The sequence below is a fragment of the Gopherus evgoodei genome, chromosome 1, assembly GCF_007399415.2.
Source record: "Gopherus evgoodei ecotype Sinaloan lineage chromosome 1, rGopEvg1_v1.p, whole genome shotgun sequence".
NCBI lineage: Eukaryota > Metazoa > Chordata > Testudines > Testudinidae > Gopherus > Gopherus evgoodei.
Window position 1 is genome coordinate 279348381 of NC_044322.1, and position 22757 is coordinate 279371137.

At 46.0% G+C, this 22757-nt stretch overlaps 1 protein-coding gene and 1 non-coding gene across 3 annotated transcripts; both read right to left on the reverse strand.

Annotated features, from left to right (window-relative positions):
• Positions 1–839: 839 nt before the first annotated feature.
• On the reverse strand, positions 840–11450 carry SLC25A3 (solute carrier family 25 member 3). 2 transcript variants are annotated; one of them, XM_030548504.1, is made up of 8 exons: positions 11354–11450; positions 11046–11199; positions 7526–7650; positions 4590–4769; positions 4262–4443; positions 3276–3448; positions 2405–2515; positions 840–2329 (listed from the first exon to the last, which is right to left on the reverse strand). In XM_030548504.1, exons 2-8 carry the CDS (start codon positions 11191–11193, stop codon positions 2169–2171), a joined length of 1080 nt encoding a protein of 359 aa, XP_030404364.1. In that variant the 5' UTR covers positions 11194–11199; positions 11354–11450; the 3' UTR covers positions 840–2168. The 2 variants fall into 2 exon arrangements, with proteins under 2 accessions (XP_030404364.1, XP_030404363.1); XM_030548503.1 differs by lacking the exon at positions 7526–7650 and adding an exon at positions 7237–7361 and having other exon boundaries at positions 11354–11449.
• On the reverse strand, positions 3784–4026 carry LOC115644629. Its single transcript, XR_003998564.1, has one exon. It is a non-coding gene; the product is annotated as a small nucleolar RNA SNORA53 (small nucleolar RNA).
• Positions 11451–22757: the final 11307 nt, after the last annotated feature.

The following is a 22757-nucleotide window of genomic DNA, read 5'->3' on the forward strand; positions in this document are numbered from 1 at the left end:
GTAAACATTCCCAAAGGCTTGTGATGGGATGGGATCTGAGTTACTAGAGAATTCTTTCAGGGGTGTCTAGCTGGTGAGTCTTGCCCACATGCTCAGGGTTTAGCTGGGGTCAGGAAGGAATTTTCCTCCAGGGCAGATTGGCAGAAGCCCTGGGTTTTTTTTTGCCTTCCTCTGCAGCATGGGGCACAGGTCACTTGCTGGAAGGCTCTCTGCAGCTTGAAGTAAGTCCTCAAATCATGGTTTAAGACAGGTTTGATACAGGAGTGGGTGGGTAAGATTCTGTGGCCTGCATTGTACAGGTCAGACTAGATAATCATAATGGTTCTGTCTGACCTTAAAGTCTATGATTCTAGGGACAATAATGAAATGGTGAATATTAGGCTTTAGGGAATAGGTATCTGTCACAGTTAATGTTCCTGCCAGAGAATGGTTCTGGGTGTTCAAGGAGCTATTTTCAACTTAGGCCAGGTCTTCACTGGCAATGTTAAAGTGCTACCACAGCAATGCATTAACATGGCTTGCGTAGTGGTGGCATAGAGCACTCTCCCAGTGCTCTAAAGAAAACCACCTCCACAAGGGGAGTAGTTACCAGCACTGATGCAGTCTACACTGGCACTTTACAGTGCTGAAACTTGCAGGGCTCAGGGTTCCCCCCCCCCCCCCCCCCAGCTGCTACCAGGAAGAAAGTAGCTCAAATCTACCCCGTTCTTCAGCTAGTAACTTCAACTGGAGCAAGTTTCTTCCAGTTCTCCCACCACCACTCTTCTATTCACGTTTTGGAAGAGTATCATACAACAAAAAAATTAAAATTTTTGAGAGGTATTATTCACTACCAGGAATGAAGCTAGATGTTTATTATATTTTTATCATTGTGCACTGCATCATCTCTAGCTGAAAAGATAAATGAATTACAACTCTCCATACTGTCTGTAACCAGACTTATTCTTACAGTACATACTTTCAAATAAATACTAGCAGCATTCTTTAAGCAGACATCTAGTAACTTCAACACTGTGCTAGTGGAAAGCAGGCATATTTGACAGGTACAGCATAGTCTTTGATATACATAAAATGAAAGCAGTTTTCTGTACTTCTAAGCCAGCATATGCATAAGCAAATCTGGTTGCCATGCCCATGGTAGCAACAAAATGGGGCTAGAATTGCTCCTCTCCCCTCTAGACAGTACACAAGAAGAGTGGCAGGGAGAACCCTCCCACCCCTGGGTTCGCCCCTCTACTCCACAATGGGATTAGAGTTGCAGTGCTGGGGCAGAGGGTGCTACTGTGGGTGGTTGATGCACCTTTAGTGGAGTGATGAGGCAGTGGCAGCAACAGCAGAGGATGACAACACTGGCCTATGACTAAGACCCCCTCCTTAACTCCCCCCCCCCAATTGAATTCACAGCTGGGTGGGTTGAAAGAGAAAAATGCTCCTTACTGAAGTTGGGAATCACTGAAATAGGTAGTTGTGAGAGTCCACACATGAATTGTGCACCATTCCAAAAGCAGAATCTGGTCAACAAGCCAGCAGAAGTTACCTGGGCTGCTACAAGTGAAAGCCCTACTGGGTAAGTGGCTGATGACACTATGGCAATGAAGAGGTAGCCTCTATGCTGCACTTCCTTGGCTGCCATTTCAGTCAGAACTGCTGGATGCTCAAAGCTATGGTGTCTTCCTTCAGATCGCCATAAATTACGGGACAGTCTCTTGAAATCAGTCAGCAGCCCCCATGTCACGAGAAAGCAAAAATCAAGTTTATGCCACCTTTGTATCATAACAGCATTTGTGCTCAGACATTGCTAGTGACATGGTGCTTACCATTTCCCTCAAGATCTGAGAGAGACTCTTAGAGACCTTTATGAGATGCCAGTTCTTGCATTTCAAGAGCTAAGCTTTTCGCTCACTTAAGATTCAAGGTATAATATTTGCTCTTGCAAAAAGTTTTAAGTTTACATGTATGATACCAAAATGAAACACTAATCACTCTAGTTCCCATTTATTTAAACAGATGACAATAGAAGTTTTTGAATCCTCACTGGGGTAAGGACACAACCAATAATTGCATCAGATACATAATTTTAGTCTCCTACATGGTCAAATATATAAAAGTTTAATGAGCAAAGTTTCTCATTAATGCTGGTCAACCAGAAAAGTCAGTCCATGATTTGTCTATTCAGTTAGAGCAAGCTTCTTCTTTAGGGATTCTGGCATTTCAGGTGGTGGTGGACGAGGAAGTCTGAAGTAAACTTTAACAGAATCGTAGATGAACCACTGTAGTGCAGTCAGAGTACCAATCATAATAATACGGGCAAACAGACCCTTCCATACGCCTGTTGAGTAAAGCACAAGCATTAGCAACTGGGAGAGATTACTATATAGTAAAGTGAACATGAGTTTTAAGTTACCTCTGAATCCAAGCCTCACTAGAACCTGTGAAGCCGAACTGCCCTTTTCCTTGTTCAGCACAGACACCACAGAGTCAGCAGGATGAGAAACAATGGCACAGAAAACACCAGCTGAAAGAAATTTACCAATACAGTATTTAGTGTTTGCTGTAGTACCATCAAAGGAACTTCCATTAGCACAAATGCTGTTAAGGAAAACAGTGCCACATTTATGTGCAACTTAGTAGCCATGTAGCAGGGAGAAGGTGGTTGCCATAGCTCTTAAATCCTACCAGAGCTGTGTCTGCTCTTGCATGCCTTAGGAGCACTGGACTGCAGTCATATGCAAGCCTCACCTCTTGTGATAACCTCTACCTTATCCCAACAGTGGGACTCTGTGCAGATGATCCCCTACCTTATCCCAACAGTGGGACTCTGTGCAGATGATCCCCTAACTGGGCAGCCCTGTGCAATACTGCTCTGCTTCTGTGAATCTCCTCTGTAGTGCAGATATGGAGTGTCATTCTGACAACTTTAAGGGAGTCAATTATGTAGTCACTTCCTTCGCTGTGCTCAGCTAGTGCTCCTTCTGCCAAAACCTGCACCTCTTTCAGTTTCGGAGCCACAAAGTACATGATTGCACTTTACATAAGGAGCAATGTTCATGGTCTTTCATAATTCAGTTAAGAGTCAATAAAACCAAGACAATTTTTCATTCAGCTACTCATTCTTTTCAAAACTTCAAAAGCTTTGTAATTTTTCCCTACCTAATCTCATTAAGAGTATCTAAGTCCCTATGTTCAGTTACTACAGTGATTCCAGAAACTATGTAAAAACCCAGGACATAAGTTTCCTCATACTTGGAAGAATCAGCATTCAAAGGCTTCCTTACCAATATAGCCAGCTATAAATGTGACAACCAATTGTTCTGGCTTGGAACATTCACTCCGGGGCTTGGGAACGACATACTTGTAAAGAGCTTCAACTGTACGTTCAAAGCAGGCAAATTTCATCATTGTGTATGGAATCTGTCTCATCCATAAAGGAACAACGCCTTTGTAGAACCTTAAAAGTGGAGAGAGTAAAAATTGTAGCAAATACTAGCCTACTTTGGAGTGCAATTCTACTTGGAAAAGCAACTCGACAGCACTGAAGCTGTTTCAATTTACTCTCTCAGCAGCCTGTATATCTATCGAAGTTGTTAGATTTCCTAACTGTAAAAATAAGCAAACTGCCAGACCTGCAAAGTGAAGCAGTGTTTTTGGCTTGTGCCATCTGACAGAATTTAAACTATTGTACAGGCTCAAGTGTTTATCAGAAAGATAAGCAGCTATAACAGGAAGGAGAAAAATTAAGGTGATGACATTTTGTAATCATTTCCCTGTAAGTGCAAGTTAACTCATGTCTGCATACCAGCCAAGTCCTGATAGTGAGAAATGACATGTAGATCTACAGCCACTGATATCAGAACATAAAAGGCAAATGTGCAGGTATAATACTCTGACATGCCAATGACTCAAGCATCTTTGACTGTACAACAAAAAGTTGCTGAATATCAGTTGACTGGAACTACCAGAAACTAAAGTTTACAAGCAGAACTCAGCACAAAAGATATCCACAAAGATGGATCTAAGGAGCATGTCGATTACATTAATCAGGCTGGTTTGCAATGTAATGGTTTCCCGATATTCCATTTTGATATACAGAATCTTCAAAGTACCCTTCACTACTTGTATACAATATGACAAGGTAGAAAGCATCAAAGATTTTACTTAATGCTATAGCCACTATTAAGGCTAACCAGAAGAATTTTCCTTCACTAATAAGGATCAAGAACTTCTTATATTCCAGCAAAGAGAAACGGATACCAATACTTACGCCCATACACCTTCTTCTGCAAACATTTTTGGAGCAGCTTGTCTCAAGGTGTTAGCATACCCAGGCTGTGTCTGAATGCGAACCTTTGCAGCTTCCATTGGAGCTAGAGCAATATCAGCAAAAAACTCCGCACTGGCAGAGGCAGCCAAGTATAGTGATGTACGCCACAAATATGCATTCTCCTGAAATGCAAATGGAGCCAAAGATTTTATACTGAAGTATTCTTTCAAACTGAATTCAGTATTTCCATTCAACAGTAAAGCAAATAAGCCACACAAATATGCAACATACAAACTGGATTTCAAAAAAAGCGGTAGACAAAGCTTACCTCTCCTAGTAGGTTGCCATATAGGACTTTGAACACTTCATAAAAACCAAATTTGCAGAGCCCTTGCATAGAATATCCAAAGAAAGTTGGAGCCCATCCCTTAGCCAGACCACGAAAGCCATCTTCTTTAACTGTAACTGAGAATCCATTGAAGATGCTTTTGTATTTTTGTGGGTCCACCTAAACAAATCGGAAAGTTAGTTGCATGGTACAGGCAGTAGGATCTCTCACACAAACCCATCAGCAGTAAGCTTTCTACCCTCTTCCCATAGCACCATGATATAGATTTCTACAGTAAATTACCGTTACTTATAATCTTAATGGTCATTAGTCTTAATTATTAGGCTTGCTGCTGGCAGCTGAAATTCATAGTCTTCAGATACTGACATGAGAAATTATGCTTATTCCAGTTATTTTTACTGTTTGTTCTGCATATATATAGTCTCAGATGTGGCTCTGACTACATTAGGAATTTCACTTGGTAGCTTTCCACACAACCATTCATGTGTGTGAACATTTATACTGGCGTAACTGCTTATTTCAGTTCCCCCAACTAGAATAAGCAGTTACGTCGTCAGTATAACCATGTCCACACTTGAAGGGATATGCCAGAATAGCAATGTCAGTTAAGGATATGATTATTGGACATGGCTATGCTGGTATAAAATTTAAGTGTAGACTGAGCCTTAAAGCTCACCTCACCATTTGCTAAGCAACAGAAGTAGTATTCTTCAGTTACTAGGTTTTTTTTGAAACTACAAATCTTAGGTCTAACTTGTTGCTCACCTCACTATGGAGGTATCAAGGTCTCACCTTCCCTCTGTCTTATTTCCTGTTCCTATTTTTACCCAGAATTGCAGAAGATGTAAATTTTGTACTGTGAAAATATGTTTGAGTGATATTTCAGTAATAATCCAGTATTCAATTCAGTAACATTCTGAGAGCTAGTCTAGCTTTTTAATGTTGTAAATAACTAAAGGAAGCCAATCAATTTAATACTACTGCTACATCAGATTGATAAAGATTTAGAGGAAGTCTCACTATCTCTTGCTTTTGTGCACTTAACACTTGACAGTTTCTCTTATTTGAGACTCACGGCAATATGAAAGAAGGAAAATGCCATACAAAGCCACAGGAACTGATAGGGATGACTACAGGGCAAGTGGAGCACAGATCTCATACTGACTGTCCCTTTAGTATACAAGGGAATAACTCAGAAGTGTCAAGCATATCTATTTACTTTAAAATTCAGGATCTGATGCCTCTTTAGAGCCTGTTTTATGGAAGTGATTTCAGAGTACAATGTTACAGAAGTGTTGTTACCTGCATACTTTATAAATGACTATTCCTCTATTTAGAGTAGACGTTTACTTTAAGTAAAACATTTAAAGCGAATTGCAGGTTTTACTTGGTAAAACATGAATCTTTACTTGAGTCCAGTGGTTTCAACCCAAACCATTTACATGAGCTTATGATGCCTTCACCTGAAGCATAACTAGCATTCAGTCAAATGCATTAAGTTCACCATATCTTTCATAATGGGATCACAACTTCCCAAAACAGTACACCAGCTTCCAGCCTTAAAGGAGGTTTAGAGATCTCTGAATGACATGCAATTCTAAATGAAAGGATATCAAGACTGGTACAAAGTTCACATCCATTTCTCCCAGTCTCAGTTCTATCACCACTAGATGTCTGCTAGCTCTAGAAACGTTGCTCACCTCACATAGTAACCTGAAAGCCAGTTAATTTCTAGCAATTTAGAGATGCGCTTTAATCTACCTTGTTCTTGGAACATAAGCCTTTGGCCGAACAGCCACTTAGTTGTGCCATTAATCAATGAATGTGCAACAGATTCTTATATTTTTGTGTAAATAATTTAAACATTCAAATTGAATAGGCATTCAGTCTCCTCAAGTCTGCTTAATCATGTTTTACCATTTGACTGCTGGCCTATACCACACTTTTCTTATAGTCACTGATAGCTAACCATGCAAGCATTAATTTAATATTGCAACACAAGTAATTGCAAGTTTTAGTATCATTTTAACGTAAGTGTTGGCTTCCAATTGCTATGCATTTTCCATTTGTTCATAAGGAAGGCTCTAATTAAAAACTTAATCCAGAGTCCATGCACAGAGGTTCTCTATATTAATTTTCATTTCTCTTATATATGCACATCATGCATCTCATACTCTTAAGGTAATTTCCCCCTACTTCCAGAATGCTAAGAAACAGGTATCAGTCCAACGCTCCCCACAGAAGTGTGACCAAAAACTAGCAAAACAAGATACTTAAGACAACTGGTGGCAAACTTTTGCCATGAGTTACTCAAAAGCATGTTTCTCAACTGTAATTGAGATTTCAGCCTTGATTTGTTTTAGCCAAAGTGGTTAAAAGTTCTCTATTCACCTATGCTGTCATTCATCTGCATCACAAGGATGCAAAGTTTTTTATTAATCCAAATGGATGTTCATGTAATCCAAAAAACATTAAAGCTTGATTATTTTCTCTTTCCACCAAGCACTAGTGTTGAGTTTTACAGTGGGTATAGTGTAATACCTTATGTGACATACAGCCTCTGGACTAAATATGAAAATAGATTAAATTAAAGAAGATTTGGAGTTTGTTTTATTCAGATACAAACCTGGATACGACATTTCACTAAATCCAGAGGTACGACTGCAGTGTGCGTCAGGCCACAACTTAGGACCCCACCAAAACCACAGAGAGCATAAAACTTGAGCGAGCCATATTCACAACTGTATTCCTCTGTAGCAAAACAAAGACACCATGCTTTTATATAAAGCCCCATGCACAGCTGGAGAACATCTTGCATGACAGATAACTTACTCCTCCAGCTTCTGTTAGCAGACGTATCACACTTCATAACCATGCTTTATGAGTTTTCACCACATTCAACATGCAAAACAAACCTGAATTCTGCATTTAACCAGGTCTAGGGGAACCAATGCTGTATGTGTTGTACCACAGCTAATAATCCCACCAAGGCCACAAAGGAGAAAGAATCTGCCTGAGCCATATGCACAGCTATAGTCCTCTGTTTAATCAGAAAGAAAAGCATTAAAGTTTGTACACTTAACTGTACATGTCTGAAGACTACTTAGTATTTCATGTTTAAAATCCATTTCCAATAATCCTCAGGCATATTAGATAGAAATCATGGGCAATCACTTCAATCTTTTGATACAGATACTAGCTGGTTAATGGGTTGCTCAAATACTATGGTACTGGCTCCTGGCTTCACTCCTAATTTTCTGGACAAAATAAAGAGCAGCTAGGTTGAGTTCCAGGCCTGCCAACTTGAAAGTGTCCATTCACATTCTCATTTGTCAACGTTTTCACTGAGTGAGCTTTTCCTTTTAATGAAATATTGAGCCAACTATTTATGTTTTTAATTTAGTGGAGCACCTCAGTCTTTACATTTGACTTTTATTTAGGTGCAAGCACAAATTTAACACAGATCGAAGAAAGCCATTTGAAGAGATAGAAAGTGCAACAGTTAGGACTCTAGTCTGCACAAAGCTGTACTGGTCATTAGACCAGGTAAGTTGAATCAGTGCAGCTTTGGTAAGGACACTTACATAAGCATGATTAAACATATGTAAGAGAACCAATATACATGAAGTCACACTGGTTTAACACAATACCTCTAGTTCAGTGGTCTCCAACCTTTTCACACACAAAATCACTTTTGAATTTAAGTGCAACCCAGGATCTACCCTACCCCAGGATCTACTCAGAGGCTCTGCCCCACTCACTCCACCTCCCCCACCCCCAACCCAATTGCTTGCTCTCCTCAACTCTCACTGGGCTCAGGGTTGGGTTGTGGGATGAGGTGTGGGTCTGGGTTGGAGCCATGGGGTTTGAAGTATGGGAGGGGGTTCTGGGCTGAGGCAGAGGTTTGGGGTGCAGGAAGAGGTGAGGCGTGCAAGCTCTGGGAGGGAGTTATGGTGCAGAAGGGGGCTCTGAGCTGGGGCAGGGGTTCAGGTTGCAGGAGGAGTTATGGAGGGCTGACTCCAGGAGGGAGCTCTGGGCTGGGATCCCACCAGGCAGCACTTACCTCAGGCAGCTCCTGGTCAGCAGCACAGCAGGGCTGAGACAGGCTTTCTGCCTGCCCCAGCCTCACATCACTCCACGAAGCAGGCATCACACCTCTGTGGCCCTCCCTGCAGGGACTGCCTCTGAAGCTCCCATTGGCCATATTTCCCCATTCCCGGAAAATGGGAGCTGCGGGGGCAGTCCCTGCCAGGAGGAACAGCATGAGGCACCACAAGCACACCCTCTCCCCCCGCTTCGCCCTCCAAGGGGCCACAGGGACAGAAATACACAAAGTAGTCTTAAATCCAAAAGTTACACTTTGAGTCTTATTCTGAGATGTTTCCTTCACATGAAGCCATACTTAAAGTTCATTAAGTATTTTCATCTTTGTTACTGTATAATAAAATTATTCAGCACAGAGACAATGACAAGTGTTACATTTCTTCAGTTTACTTGGATGTGAAGAACCAGAGACAGTATCAAGTGGCATCCAAACAAAAGAAAGATGAATTTTTAACCTAACCTAAATAGAATAAAGCAAATAACTTAAAGGACAACTTTCCAGAAGAATACTGTTGCCAATACCACCACCTCAAAAATAGGCAAGTACAGTTTCTCAGGAATAATCCAGAGTCTTAGTTAGAACAAAGTCAAAGGTACACTAGTTACATTCTCAGGAACCAAATAAAGCCTCTCTGAAATGATAATAGGACAGAATTGATAAGCCAGTACTAATATAAGGCATATTCTACAAAAGTCATGTACTTCACTCTTAAGAATAGTCTTGACAGAGAAAGCATGATCTTATGCTAGGTGCACTTGACTAACATCAAGACTAATGGGTTCGGCTCCCAGTGTGTCTGTGTGCAGCCTTGGGAAAGCCACTGTTACTTATGCAGCTCAATTACATATCTATAAAGTGGTTAGTACACTTTTCTACATCCTGGAATATAAATTAGTATGTGAAGTGCTCAGTTGAAAAGCCTGTATTTATCCCTCTATGGCATTCTTAGTCTCTTTGCAGCCATTAATGTCTGCAGCCAAGAAGGGAGAAAAGTAAATAAAGTAGGAGACCATCTTTTCTTTAAGAAAAGATGTCTTCATTTTATATACTAAAGCCCAGCGTTTTTTAAATGGGAAACAGAGTGGTTGAGAGGCTAGAGCAGCAAGCCACAAATCAGGAGACCTGGGTTCTATTTCCAGCTCAGCTACTGGCCTGTCAAGTGTTCTTGGACAAATCACCTCACCTCTGACTTAGTTTCCCAGTCTATAAAATGGAGATAGTGATATAAACCTCCTTTGTAAAGAGGATGGAGATCTAATTAAGAAAAAAGTGCTGATATTAACCAGAAACTTTCCTGATATAAGAATGTGATTTTTAATTACTATTGTTACACACACAAGATTATGGTCGTGACATGATAGAAATTTTTCATTTGCCACACTGCAGAGTTTGACAGCACTTTATGTATAGGAAGATACCTTTATAATGATTTCTTAAAAAAGAAAAAAGCATGAATGAGACACATTGAAAATTTGGCTAGGATATTCAGAGAGAAGGGTGGTAGTACTTTGACTAATTGATGAAGTTGTCCAGATTTCCAGTTTCCATCCAATTATTTTTAAACATTTGCAGATTTTGTAATTCCTTCAAATGGAGTTCACAATACAGAAAAAAATTCCAAGCCATTCAGGATTTTCAATACAGGCCAGATCTATTCCCTTTATTAAAGGGAAGAGGAAGATCTTGCTAAAAGCTCTGGTGGGCACCATACGAGATTTACTTTTTACAGGGAACATGCCCTTGCTTTAAGACATGGATGGTGAGTACAGATGGTGATGTGTGCCAGGAAAATACCCAGAGGAAGGAATAAGTGACTGGCAGCCCTTGTAGTCTTTACCAGCGCTTTCCTAGGTGGCTGTGAACCAGCCGCAGCAACACTGCCCGGTGCCCCAGCACAGCTTTCCGGGGCTCACGCACTGGAGAAGAGGGCAGCTCTGGCTCTCCCAGAAGCGGGGGGACACAGGCCTGCGGCCTGGCCGCACCAAGGTTACAGCGGTAGAGCCAGGCCCGGGGCGCCCCGGCCGTGACGCGCTAGGGGTGACAGTGAGCTACCCGGGCGCGGGGCGGGGCAATCGGACCCGGAGCACCTGGGACCCGCCACAAGCCGGGAAGGAGCCGAGACTGGGCGCGTCTCCCCCGCCCTGTGCCCTTCCTTGCCCTCCAAACAGCACCGGAGAGGCCCGCTGGAGGCGGCCCCTCCCCAGCCAGGCCGACGTGCAGAGTGAGGGCGGTCCCCAGCCCCAAGCTCCGGCGGGCAGACCTCGTTCCACCCCCACGACTGAGGGACTCGGGACGGCGGCAGCGGCCTCCCTTCCAGCTGCTCCATTTACCTTCCGCGACAGCGGCGGCCGCTAGGCTCCTCCTGGGGCTGGGCGGCTCGGCGGGGTCCGGGCGCTTCCTCACGCCGTCCTGGAGCAGCTGCAGCTGGGGCGCGTGGAATGGATTGAGGCGGGCGAGCGGCGCGACGGACGAGAACATGGCGGCCTGGGGGGGAGAGGCGGACACGGAGCGGGAGTTAGCGGGGGCCGCGCGCTCGCAGGGGCACAGACCGCAGCCAGCAGGACCCAGAAGCCCAGTCCCGCGCGCTCCGGGGAAGAGCACGCGCCGGCTCGGCTCGGCCCAGCTTACTGACACTCACCCTCTAAAATGGCGGCGGCGCCAGCTCCAAGTTCCGCTGCTCCACCGGCAGCTCAGCTCAGAGACTGACTATCGACCCTGCTCAATGACTTTGTCCTTCTCCGGCGCAGGGGGCGGGGCAGCCGGCCAACAAGCGGCGATGTGATTGGTGGAGAAGCTCCGCGGACAGGCGTCACCACGTTGACGTCTTCGAAAAAAAAAACACCAATCCTGTCTTCTCACGCGTGCGCACTCCTGGCCGGTGGGAGGGGCAGAGCGAGTGATTGACTTTCCTCGGACCATTGAGGCCCTGGGACGAGCCCAAACTGTTGCGTGCGCGGGGCTGATGGGGTGACGCTGGTGGCGTCAATGGAAGCGGAAAGGAAAGTGTCGTGGTCCTCGTCCACTTCTGTGTCTACACGGGTGACATCTTCCTGGTGGTTTTAAAGCCATCGTGGCGCGGGCTCTAACGGGCCGTTCCTGCGGCCTTGGCCGGTTGTGACTTCCGTGTAGTTGGGCCAGATGTAGAACCAGGCAGAAAATGCCCCGCCCCTGCCGATTAGCCAGACTGGAAAGGCCGGTGCAAGGTACCCCAGTAAAAATGTACCTGATTGTTAGCTCCAGTGTCTGCCCCCCAGAAGCCCGTCTGGCCAGGCCGGCCAGTCCACTCATCCTGAGTATGGAGAAAACCTAGGACCTTGCTACCTTGTATACCTCTGGACTGGACAGCCCCTGAGTTAGGAAATGTTGAGTTTATCATCGCTTTTGTGTTATAACAATGTAATCATGCCCAAGGTGTTTACTAAGGCTGCCAGAAATAAGTTGCAAAGAAATATCTCTGTTATTTGAAGTGTGCGAGTGTTCTTGGGAACCTCCAAAACTAGAGCCTGAAGAGCCTAATACTTGGAGCACCACAGTATTCATCGCCAAGGTTGTGATAAATCTATCACGGTACCAGATAGCTACAGGCTGCCGTACTGTACTGCACGCACAGCAATGACCTGAGATCAGTTACAATATCTGTTATGCATTCCCCTTCCCTGTCATCTTTTATTGTCTGTTTCTATTATCCTCTCATATTTCTTTCTGTCCAGTTTATATTACTTCACTCTCTGGCCCTGTTTACACTAAGGGAAAAGAGCAATGAAAAAAAAAAAAAAACCAGAGAAAAAAAAAAAACACCAAACCCATAAGCTGAAACAACTTCATTTTGTGTCTACAGCACCTTGTATCAACATATAACTGTCAGACATTTTACAAGAGTCAATTGGAAGCAGTTGGTTCAGTGCCAAAACCAAGAGCCTAATTCTTCACTGCTTTGCACCTTGTGTGGTCATTTGCACCTGTGAAAAGTAAGTGTAAAATTAGAATTCTCCACTCACATATACTAGTGGTAGTATTTTACATCCACTTTGTATTCACTTTTGCACAGATGTAAATGACTACCTCAGGAACCAGTAGTGGAGAATCAGTTCCAATGTCTTTAGTTCATTTCAGGTCTGAAGCAATGCATTCTGCAGCTATTTCTGCCCACTGTAAACAGGAAGCTGTAAGCTGCACAATTTCAGATTGTCCTCCTGATCTCCTTGCCCCATCAGATCTTTTGGTAAACCACGCTTATGTTGACATAAGAGTATTCACATGAGAGGTTATACCAGTATAATTATATCTCTGTAACTTGGTAACATTTCCCCATATATACAAGACCTTATTCTAATGTCCAGAACATATCCCATGGATAAGAAAGAACTGTTAAATATTAGAGGCCAACTGAGGTGATTAAGAAAATGTTTTTTTATCACAAGGAAGCACTTTAGAGCTAACATTCTAGATTGGCTCTGGCACAGAAATCACAGTTATTGTGATTACAGAAAAATAGCTCATGGGCTTTAAGTGAGATGCATTTCCAGCTTTTTTATGGACCAAGTCTATGTAACCTATAATAAAATATATGCAAGTATCAGGAAAAAATGGATGAGACTGAGCTGGATTCCTTGACATATTGTACAGACTGAAAAATTCATAGTTAAAGCTGTTATAGAACACCAGCTTTGCAGCACAATTTACTGTTTGGTTCTATTAACAGAAGGTGGTGTTACATAAAGTAGGGAAAATATTCATATATCTACTGTGAACTAAATACACTGCAAGTTACTCAAACACTGAGAATTTCCTCCCATGTTTATTATTTTTTTGCCTCTACTGATAAATCTGTTTGGGATTTACTTTCTGTGTATGTAGCCAATTTGCAGACCTCCTCATTCTGTATATATTTTATTAAAAACAAAAAGTAAATATCTATTATAACAGTTATAGGTATCATCCTATTCAGCCTCAGCTAACCCTCACCTTCAAACTGGTGCACAATAGCAAGTACTGTAAGTACCAAGGAGGAGCACAAGTACAGTTGTGTTTACTGTTATGTTTATTTTGCTAGGGGAATTCTCCAGGGAGGGTAGAAACAAAGGGTAAGGGAAGGGAATAAAGATACACAAATACAATTAAAAATGGTAGGCACTGAGTACCTGATCCTGACCCACTGAAATCAATAGGAGATATATCAGTGACCTTCATGGTTGCAAAATAGAGCTCTAAGAGAGAGTGAAAAATAACAGGTGGAGAAATGCATAAGAAAGAAAGGGCAGAGAAGGGTAAAACAGAAATTCAAGAGGAAAAAGATGAGAGACTGCAAAGAGAGACAGCCAAAGAGCAACTGTTAATGGTAACTACTGATACTGATTTACTTTAACACGCACATAATTTGTGCTCCTCACAAAAAAACTGGCCTTTTGTGTTCAAAATGCATCAGCCTGACATCACTATTTGGTGACACCCTTCTTGCTCTCTGTCTGTCAGGTACAAAACTAGGCACGATGGTTGGTGAATCAGTTTTTTCAGACTTTTCTGCATTACAAATTTTATTTTTTTGGAAGCAACGTATTATAGCACAGTTTAGTTTTGCCGATATGGACAGACCAAACTTTTTTTAACTTATGAAACAAAAGACGGTTACTCACCTTTGTAACTGTTGTTCTTCGAGATGTGTTGCTCATATCCATTCCAGTTAGGTGTACGCGCCGCGCGTGCACATTCGTCGGAAAACTTTTACCCTAGCAACTCAGTGGGCCGGCAGGTCGCCCCCTAGAGTGGCGCCACCATGGCGCTCCATATATACTCCTGCCGGCCCACCCGCTCCTCAGTTCCTTCTTGCCGGCTACTCCGACAGTGGGGAAGGAGGGCGGGTGTGGAATGGATATGAGCAACACATCTCGAAGAACAACAGTTACAAAGGTGAGTAACCGTCTTTTCTTCTTCGAGTGATTGCTCATATCCATTCCAGTTAGGTGAATCCCAAGCCTTACAAAGGCGGTGGGGTCGGAGTGAAATGTGGCAGAATAAAACTGCTGAGCCAGAGGCTACAGCCTCTCTTGACTGCTGAACCAGGGCCTACTGCGAAGCAAAGGTATGGACCGAGGACCAATGGAGCTTCACGACAGATCTCGTGGGTAGAAACACGAGCCAGCAAGGCGGCAGATGAAGCCTGAGCCCTGGTAGAATGCATGTTGATGTGGCTTGGGGAAATATGAGCCAAATCATAACAAGTGGGGATGTCCGCCATCACCCCAGATGAGATCCTCTGAGAGGAGAACAAGCAAGCCCTCCCTTTGGCCCGCTACCGGGATAGAGCTGGGGCACCTTAGGAAATGGTTCTGTCAGCACAATATAATGCGAGCACTCCACAGATGTCCAAGGAGTGCAACGGTTGTGCCCATTGCGTTGAACTGTGGGTAACATGAAAAGCCAAAACCACCTTAGGGAGGAAAGCCGGGTGCGGTCATAACTGCACCTTGTCATTGTGAAACCTAGTGTACGGCGGAACCCCCGTAAGAGCTCTGATCTCAGAGACCCGTCTGGCCAAGACTAGGTTGAGGTCCCAGGTCGGGGCTGGGCGGCGCACCCGAGGGTGCAAGCGCTCCAAGCCCTTGAGGGACCTCGAACCCATAGAGCGTGAGAACACTGAACGTCCATCTCAGCCTGCTGGAAGGTAGAGATGGCTGCTGAGTGTATCCTCAGCGCTGATACCGCCAGGTCCTGCCGCTGAAGGCCAGAGGCAGGCCAAACAGAGGGGATCGAGACCTCAGCAGGAGCAAGATCGAGCGTATTGCAGCTGTAAAAGAAACGCTTCCACCTGGCCCGGTACGTTGACCAGGTGGAAGGCTGCCTGTCACCCCGACTCAGGTACGCAGCAGCCACCGTGAGGCGAAGAGGCTGCAGGTCCGAGTGACGAAGCCTGTCGTTGCCCTGAGTGATGAGGTCTGGGCTGACAGGCTGAGTAACGTGGTATGTCAGCGCTGCCTGGACCATTCTGGAGTGATCATGATGATGCACGCTCTGCCCCTGCGGAGTTTGAGCAGGACCTAATGAACCAGTGGGAACAGTGGGAAGGCATAATGCAGTTGGCCTTTCCACGGCATCAGGAATGCGTCCAAGATCGATTCCGAGGAGAGATCTTGGAAGGAGCAGAACACCTGGCATTTCCTGCTCTCGCGGTGAGCGAACAGGTCTGTGTGAGGAAACATCTCCACTTCCGGAAAGCGGGACGCCTCACATGGGGCAGAGTGATCACTCGTAAGGCAGGAAAGACCTGCTGAGGCAAAGAGTTAGGACGTTCCAAACGCCTGGGAGAAAGGACGTCGCCAGCTCCATCGAGTGGGCCATGCCAAAGACCCGGAAATGGATGGCCTCCTGACAAAAAAGGGGGGGGAGGACTATGTCCCCCCTGAATACTTATGAAGCACCTGGTCGTTGTGTTGGCTGTAAACACCGAGATACAACGGCCTCGCAGCTGCCGCTGGAACCCCTGGCATGCCAGGCGGACTACTCTCAATTTTTGGGGCATTGATGAGGAATGCCAGCTCCCTAGAAGACCAAAGGCCTTAAGCCCAGAGGTGACTATGAACACTCGAGCAGAGAGATGAGGCGTCCGCCGTCAGGGGCAGTGAGCCGGACTTGGAGAGGACGGAGGCGGAGCTTGGCGTGTTTGGTTACAAACTTGCGGGCAACCATGGACCCAGGAGACTGAGACAAGAACGAGCTGAGGTCGTTGGGAAAGCCTTCAGACCTCAGATGATTGTTGCCATCGCCTAAAATCTCAGTTGCGATAAGCAGGCTCCGGCTAGGTAGGAGACCAGGATAGCCCCTAGGGAGCCCAACCTCTGCGTGGGGACCAGAGTGGATTGCTCTATAATAAACAGCAGGCCTTGACCTGTGAATAAGACCGTGGCGATGCCCACGCGCTGAGTGGTTTGTGTCTCAGAGTCTCCGTGGATAAGCGAATCGTCCAGATACGGAAAAACGCATATCCGACATCAGCGACGGTAGGCGGCGACTATGGCCGTAAACCGGGAGTATTGACAGTCGGCTATAGAGCGGAGGCATCTCCCGTGCGGAGGGAAGATGGCATTGCGAAAGTACGCGTCCTTCATATCCAGGGCGGCACAGTAGCCCCCAGGAGGCAAGGATGGAATAATGGTTCCCAGGGATACCATGCAGAACTCCAACCTTATCCTAACCCGGTTGAGTCCGTGCAGGACCAAGAAGGTCTGAGACCTGTGTTCGAGTGGGGGACTAGGGCATAACGGGGGTAAAACCCCTTACCTCTTTCGTCCGCTGAAGTGGGACAGGGCTGGAGCAAATTAAAGGTGGTACCTATGCTCCATCGTGCGCAGGACCCAGCGATCTGAAAGTAACTGGGGCCATGCCAGGAGAAAGCGGGATCGGGATCCCGTCCTGCGACTGGTACACCGCCCTCAGGTGAACCTTGGAAGGTCCGACTTTGGTCCCAGTGGTAATTGCGAGGGACCTTGACTTTGGCTCTTTAGGGGTCTTGACGTTCGTCTGCGACCACCTTGGCCCTGCCGTTTGCCAGAGTTCTGCCTCTGGCTAGGCACAGAGTATGGCGGCTGGGGCCAGAAAGGCCTGCGTTTGGTCGCTGGCGTATACATGCTGAGACGCATTAGGACCCTATTGCCCACCAGACTTCGCAGTCTGGGGCTGTCTCTGCCGCGAAGATGCCTTTACCAACAAGGGGTAAATCCTGAATGGCATACCGCAGCTCCGGCCGGAGGTTTAAAACCTGAAGCCATGAAATGCACCTCACGGCGACACTCAAGGCCAGAGTGCTGGCCGCAGAGTCTGCTGCGTCCAACGAGGCCTGGAGGGACGCTCTGGGAACCTTCTTTCCCCCCGTCCTCCAAGACGGCAGCGAACTCCAGGTGGAAGTTTTGAGGGAGAAACTCCTTCACTCAGGTGCTATAATTATCGCAGCTAAGCAAGGCTTGTTGCTTTGCTACCCCGAGCTGCAGGGCCCCTGCAGAGTACACCTGGCGGCCAAGCCTGTTCATTCGCCAAGCCTCTTTCTGCTTCGGGGCTGGCGCCCGCTGGCCATCATATCAGGATCGTGGTCCTGAGCATAAAATCTGCGCATATGGGATGACACGGATGCGTGTCCGGACGGCCATGGAAGTACTAAAAGAAGGCACAGGCAGAGTCTCTGACTCACTCGGACCTTGCCCAACTCGGCACCGGGGACCGGCATCGGGAGGCGTATCGGTACCTGGAACGAGATCCAGACCCGCAACCAGAACGGTGTCGGGAGGTCGACCGAGATCTCGAGGCTCGGAGAAGGGCTACAGGAGTCAAGGTACCTGCCCCGGTGCCAGAGGTCGGAACGGTGCCGATAGCGGGTCGGCGAACGGGATACCGACCGGTGCAGCGAGTGCGACCAGTACCGAGGAAAACAGCACCGGGACTGCCAGTGGTGTCCGGCGTGCCGACAGGACTTGGAGTGTCTGCGGGACCGTGATCATGAACGGTGCCGCTCTGCTGTGCTGACAGGGGACAGTCCCCTGAAGAGTCTGTATTACCCGTACCGGCGGTGCCCGGGTCAGGCAGCACTGACTCTGTCATGGCGCTGAGAGCCCTCGCCGTTGGTAACATCTCCGGCGTGAAGGGAACAGCAGGCTCAACCACAGTGCGTACTGGGGAGCTGTCAGGCACCGGATTCGACGGCCCTCGTGGGACCGGGATCCACGGTACCGAGGTCATCAGAGCTTCGGTAGGTGTCGGTGCCGGGCGATCTGAGTTAGATAAGCTGTCTGGCCGCGGTGCCGTCAGCACTGAAGCAGCGGGAGTAATACGCTCAACCACGGCGCGTGCCGGGGAGCCGTCGGGCACCGGATTCGATAGCCCTTGTGGGACTGGAATCGACGGTGCCGATGTTGTCGGTGCCTCAGAGGCGTCGGTGCCGGGCAATCTGACTTAGACTAGCCCTCTGGCTGCGGTGCCGTTGGCATGGAAGCAGCCGGAGCAGGAGCTCAACCACGGCGCGTGCCGGGGAGCCGTCAGGCACCGGATTCTACGGCCCTTGCGGGACCGGGATCGACAGTGCCGACGTCGTCGGTGCCGGGCGAGCCATCTTAGACGAGCTCTCTAGCTGTGGTGCAGTTGGCACAGAAGCAGCAGGAGCAGTAAGCTCTACCACGGCGCGAGCCGGGGAGCTGCCAGGCACTGGATTCCGTGGTCCTGGGGGACTGGAATCGACGGAGCCGAAGTCATCGGTGCCTCTGCAGGTGTCGGTGCCGGGTAACGCAACTTAGGCGAGCTCTCTGGCTGCGATGCAGGTGGCACGGAAGCAGCGGGAGCAGGGGGCTCAACCACGGCGCGTGCCTGGGAGCCGCCAGGCACCAGCAGGAATCGTAGGCTCTCTCGACCTCGGAAGAAGGGAGCGGTGCCGAGTCGACATCGGTGCCGGCGACGGTCGGTGCCGAAAGGCCTTGGTAGTACCGGCGGGGTCCGGTGCCGAGGAGGCGCTTCTGCCCGCCGCTTGAACATCGCTCGGCGCCCAAGGTGGAGGGGTAAGTGAAAGTCCCGCACCTTTTTGTTCTCGGCTTAAAAGCCTTGCAAATGGGGCACTTATCTGTCAAGTGTGATTCCCTGAGGCACTTCAAACAGGAGTCATGTAGATCTCTCTTCGGCCGCGGCTTCTGGCAGGCCGGGCCCCTTTTAAAACCCGGTGAGCCATGCATGGCTCCGGCACTGGGCTCATGGAAGGGGCTACTTCCTGAACCCCGCTAACTAAACTAACCATGTTAGCAAAGAAAACACGTATAACCATACAAATATATATATAAAAGGGTTATAACTGCATAATTATATACGAGAAAACGAGTAGCTAGGGAAGTGGAGGTCAGCTAAGCCGCGCTCCACTGTTCCAACGACCGACACGGGCGGTAAGAAGGAACTGAGGAGCGGGTGGGCCGGCAGGAGTATATATGGAGCGCCATGGTGGCGCCACTCTAGGGGGCGACCTGCCGGCCCACTGAGTTGCTAGGGTAAAAGTTTTCCGACGAATGTGCACGCGCGGCGCGTACACCTAACTGGAATGGATATGAGCAATCACTCGAAGAAGAACATAACAATACTGTAAAGACTTGGGCAATAGCCTGAATCTGCAACATCTTTTTAACAGCCAATCCCAACCCCACCTCACCCCTAGTACAAACTGTTATAAACACAGTGGCCAGAAATGGTAACAGTTGTAGTACACAGACAAGTGTCACAGGAGGATGAAAGATAATTGCTAACCTTTCTTCTGAAAACTTCCAACTGGTTTGATTTTAAATTAAATTTAATGTTAATTGCCTTAGAATCACAGTGTTGTTGTTTTCTGTATTTCTTTTGATTGGTGTAAATTTTTAGCTGTTACATTATCTGGAAATACTATTTTGCGGAGGTATGCTCCAACATGAGCCTTGTACTTCCATTAAAACCTTGCAGGTTTCTCCTGGAGAGTGGGCAGAAGGTAGGAGCATGTGTTTTTATTATTTATGCATACCCTATATATTTCTTAGGTTTTAGGAGCAGATAGCTTCTCCTTCCATTGTCAGGAGGGGATATTGAGTTTTGGGGTATTTGAGCTGACCATTTGACTGCTTTAAGTGTGGATTTGGAAAGGCTGGTCACTGAATTTGAAAATTTCTGTCTGTATCTGCATTAACTTTGTTTATTACAAAGGCATTCCGTCAAAATGTAGATACAGGAAAGGAGGACACAGGAACAGCTATAATGCAAGATTTAAAATAAGATTCTTCTTTCTATTTGCTATTCTTTGTTAAAATTCATATTCTGATGTTACCTTTCACTCTTCTTCCTCCTCCTTAAAGCAGTTGATTTTCAAACGACACCCCTCTCAGAGGATTTCTTGGTTGTTGACCAAAATAACTAAAATCATATGTACTGAAATTTGATTGTCTTCAGAGATGGCTTTTGTAGACCTTAAAACTCCAGTCCTGTATCTCATACCCCTACCCCAAGTTGAAATGTAAAGGGAAAATATCACCTATCATGTTGGGGGAGGAGGAGGGTGAGAGAGCAAGAGAATGTTTCTAGCCCTTGCAATGATAACCTTGAACATGCTAAACAGTACAAGCCTGGGTCACTGATTTCCCTTGAGAAGGTTATTCACAGTCTCCTCACAGTGACTCAGGGCTGTCCTTTGGGAACTGGAAAAAACATAGTAATAGGTCCCTTGGTTTTTAGGAAGACCTCATCTTAGTTCACAGCTGCAGGAGGCAGTGCCACCCAGACTACTGCTGTGGTGGTAGTGCTGCCACAAACACCCTGCCAATCGAGGCATGTCCTCTGCTGAGCAGCTATATGACCTCCAGCCACAAACAGGGGCCTTTCTATAGGATGAGAGGCAGCATGGTCTAACGGAATAAAAACAGGATTGGGAACAGGGAACTAATCTCAGTTCTAATACAAATCCCCACTGGAGCCTTTGTGAAATCACGTAGGTCAAACTTCTCAAGCAAGGGAGCCTAAAGTTAGGAGCCTGAATTCAAATATGCTGAGCACCCATGGTTCCTATAAGTAGGTCTGATCACACTGGCCAAAATTCCTGTACAGTTAGGGACAGGTGACAAAAATGTTCTTTTTAATCCATTCTCCTGACCTTGACAGAACTATGATGCTAAGACCCCATATCAGCTTCACACTGATGCATTGCAGAGACTGCCTTGAGCCCTAGCAGTCACAGAGATGAGTGGGATATGGCTGGTGGAAATTCTAAGCCATTTCTTGGTATGGAGTGGTTCACACATCAGCCATGCAAGCTGCTGCAGTCCTGAGGGTGTAGTAACAGCAATGGCACACCTCTGTTGCCAATCTGCAGCAAGATCCTTTCATCTCACTGGGTCCCAGGGAACTTCCCAGTGTGCAGCCTGATTAACTCATAAGTGCCTTAACTTCAGGGCAAAGTCAGACTGCATTGCCGGAGCAAGATGACGTGTAGGTGAACAGCCAGCCAGAAAATGTGGTACTGTCAAGGCTATCTTGAGTGAACCAGATTGGGCAGGTTCCAGTGTGCTCCAAGTAAGGCAAGGTCAGCTGAAATAGAGCTGAATTCTGTGCATAGTTCACTTCTGGCAGGGGGATAGCGTGTCATGCAATTCAAATTGTGAGGTTTAAAATACAGCAGGCTGTTTTGGTACTCAGTACACGGTAAAGAAAACTTTGAAATGAACTCTTCTATCCTGTAATGAGTTCTCTTGCATGTCCTGGTGTAGTCATGTGCATCCCAGGAACTCTAGGAAACATAGTTTTATCCAACAGGGAAATGCTGATTTTCTCACTCACAAAACAGTGGAATAGTTTAGTAACTGCTAACTGTAATGAGTATTAGGGCTGTGATTCTATAAGTTACAGATAAAACAAACAAACCAAACCAGATCCACTTAATTTATTTGGAGAAGTTTACCTGTTAAACATGTTAATTTTGTCCATGATCACTCAGATTTAGTGTCTGATTTGATAAAAATATGGTGTGTTCTCGAAAGTTGTAATTTGAGCTTTATAAAAAATCCATACTATTCTTTGCTTTCTTACACACAGAGCAAAGGTAGTTATTTATGTGATGAGGACATGAAAACATATTAACTTGTGATATCAAAAGCAGTAAGGTTCACAGTGAGAGCAGCTATATTAAATCAAAATTGTATTTGTATCCATTCAGATATGTAATGAGCAGAGCCAATATAATTTAATATTTTGTACATGTAGATTTCCATAAACTTATCTTCTGATTAGTAGAGGTCATATTTCAACTGCAAAGGACATTCAAATTACTTTGAATGTCTTTACATTGAATATTATGTATTGCACTATGCAATTTGGTGGATCTATGACTAGGAAAAAATGGACATCCATATTTACAACATATACTTGGTTTAATTTAATACTATTCTTTATCATAGGTGTCAATAGGAAAGAGGAATTCTTGCGGAGTTTGCAGCTTAGTAGATTTTACGTTGTGGGCTTTGCCAAACACATGAGTTTGCAAACTTCCTCCTTGCAAACCTTTTTTT

Excerpts from the sequence above, each read along its gene's own strand:
- SLC25A3 (XM_030548504.1), bottom strand. The coding sequence starts at position 11,193 with ATGTTCTCGTCCGTCGCGCCGCTCGCCCGCCTCAATCCATTCCACGCG. Across the intron at positions 7,651-11,045 it reads GGCCGCCGCTGTCGCGGAAG|AGGACTATAGCTGTGCATAT; the intron begins GTAAATGGAGCA and ends CTGATTAAACAG. Across the intron at positions 3,449-4,261 it reads GCAGAAGAAGGTGTATGGGC|GTTCTACAAAGGCGTTGTTC; the intron begins GTAAGTATTGGT and ends TCCACTTTTAAG.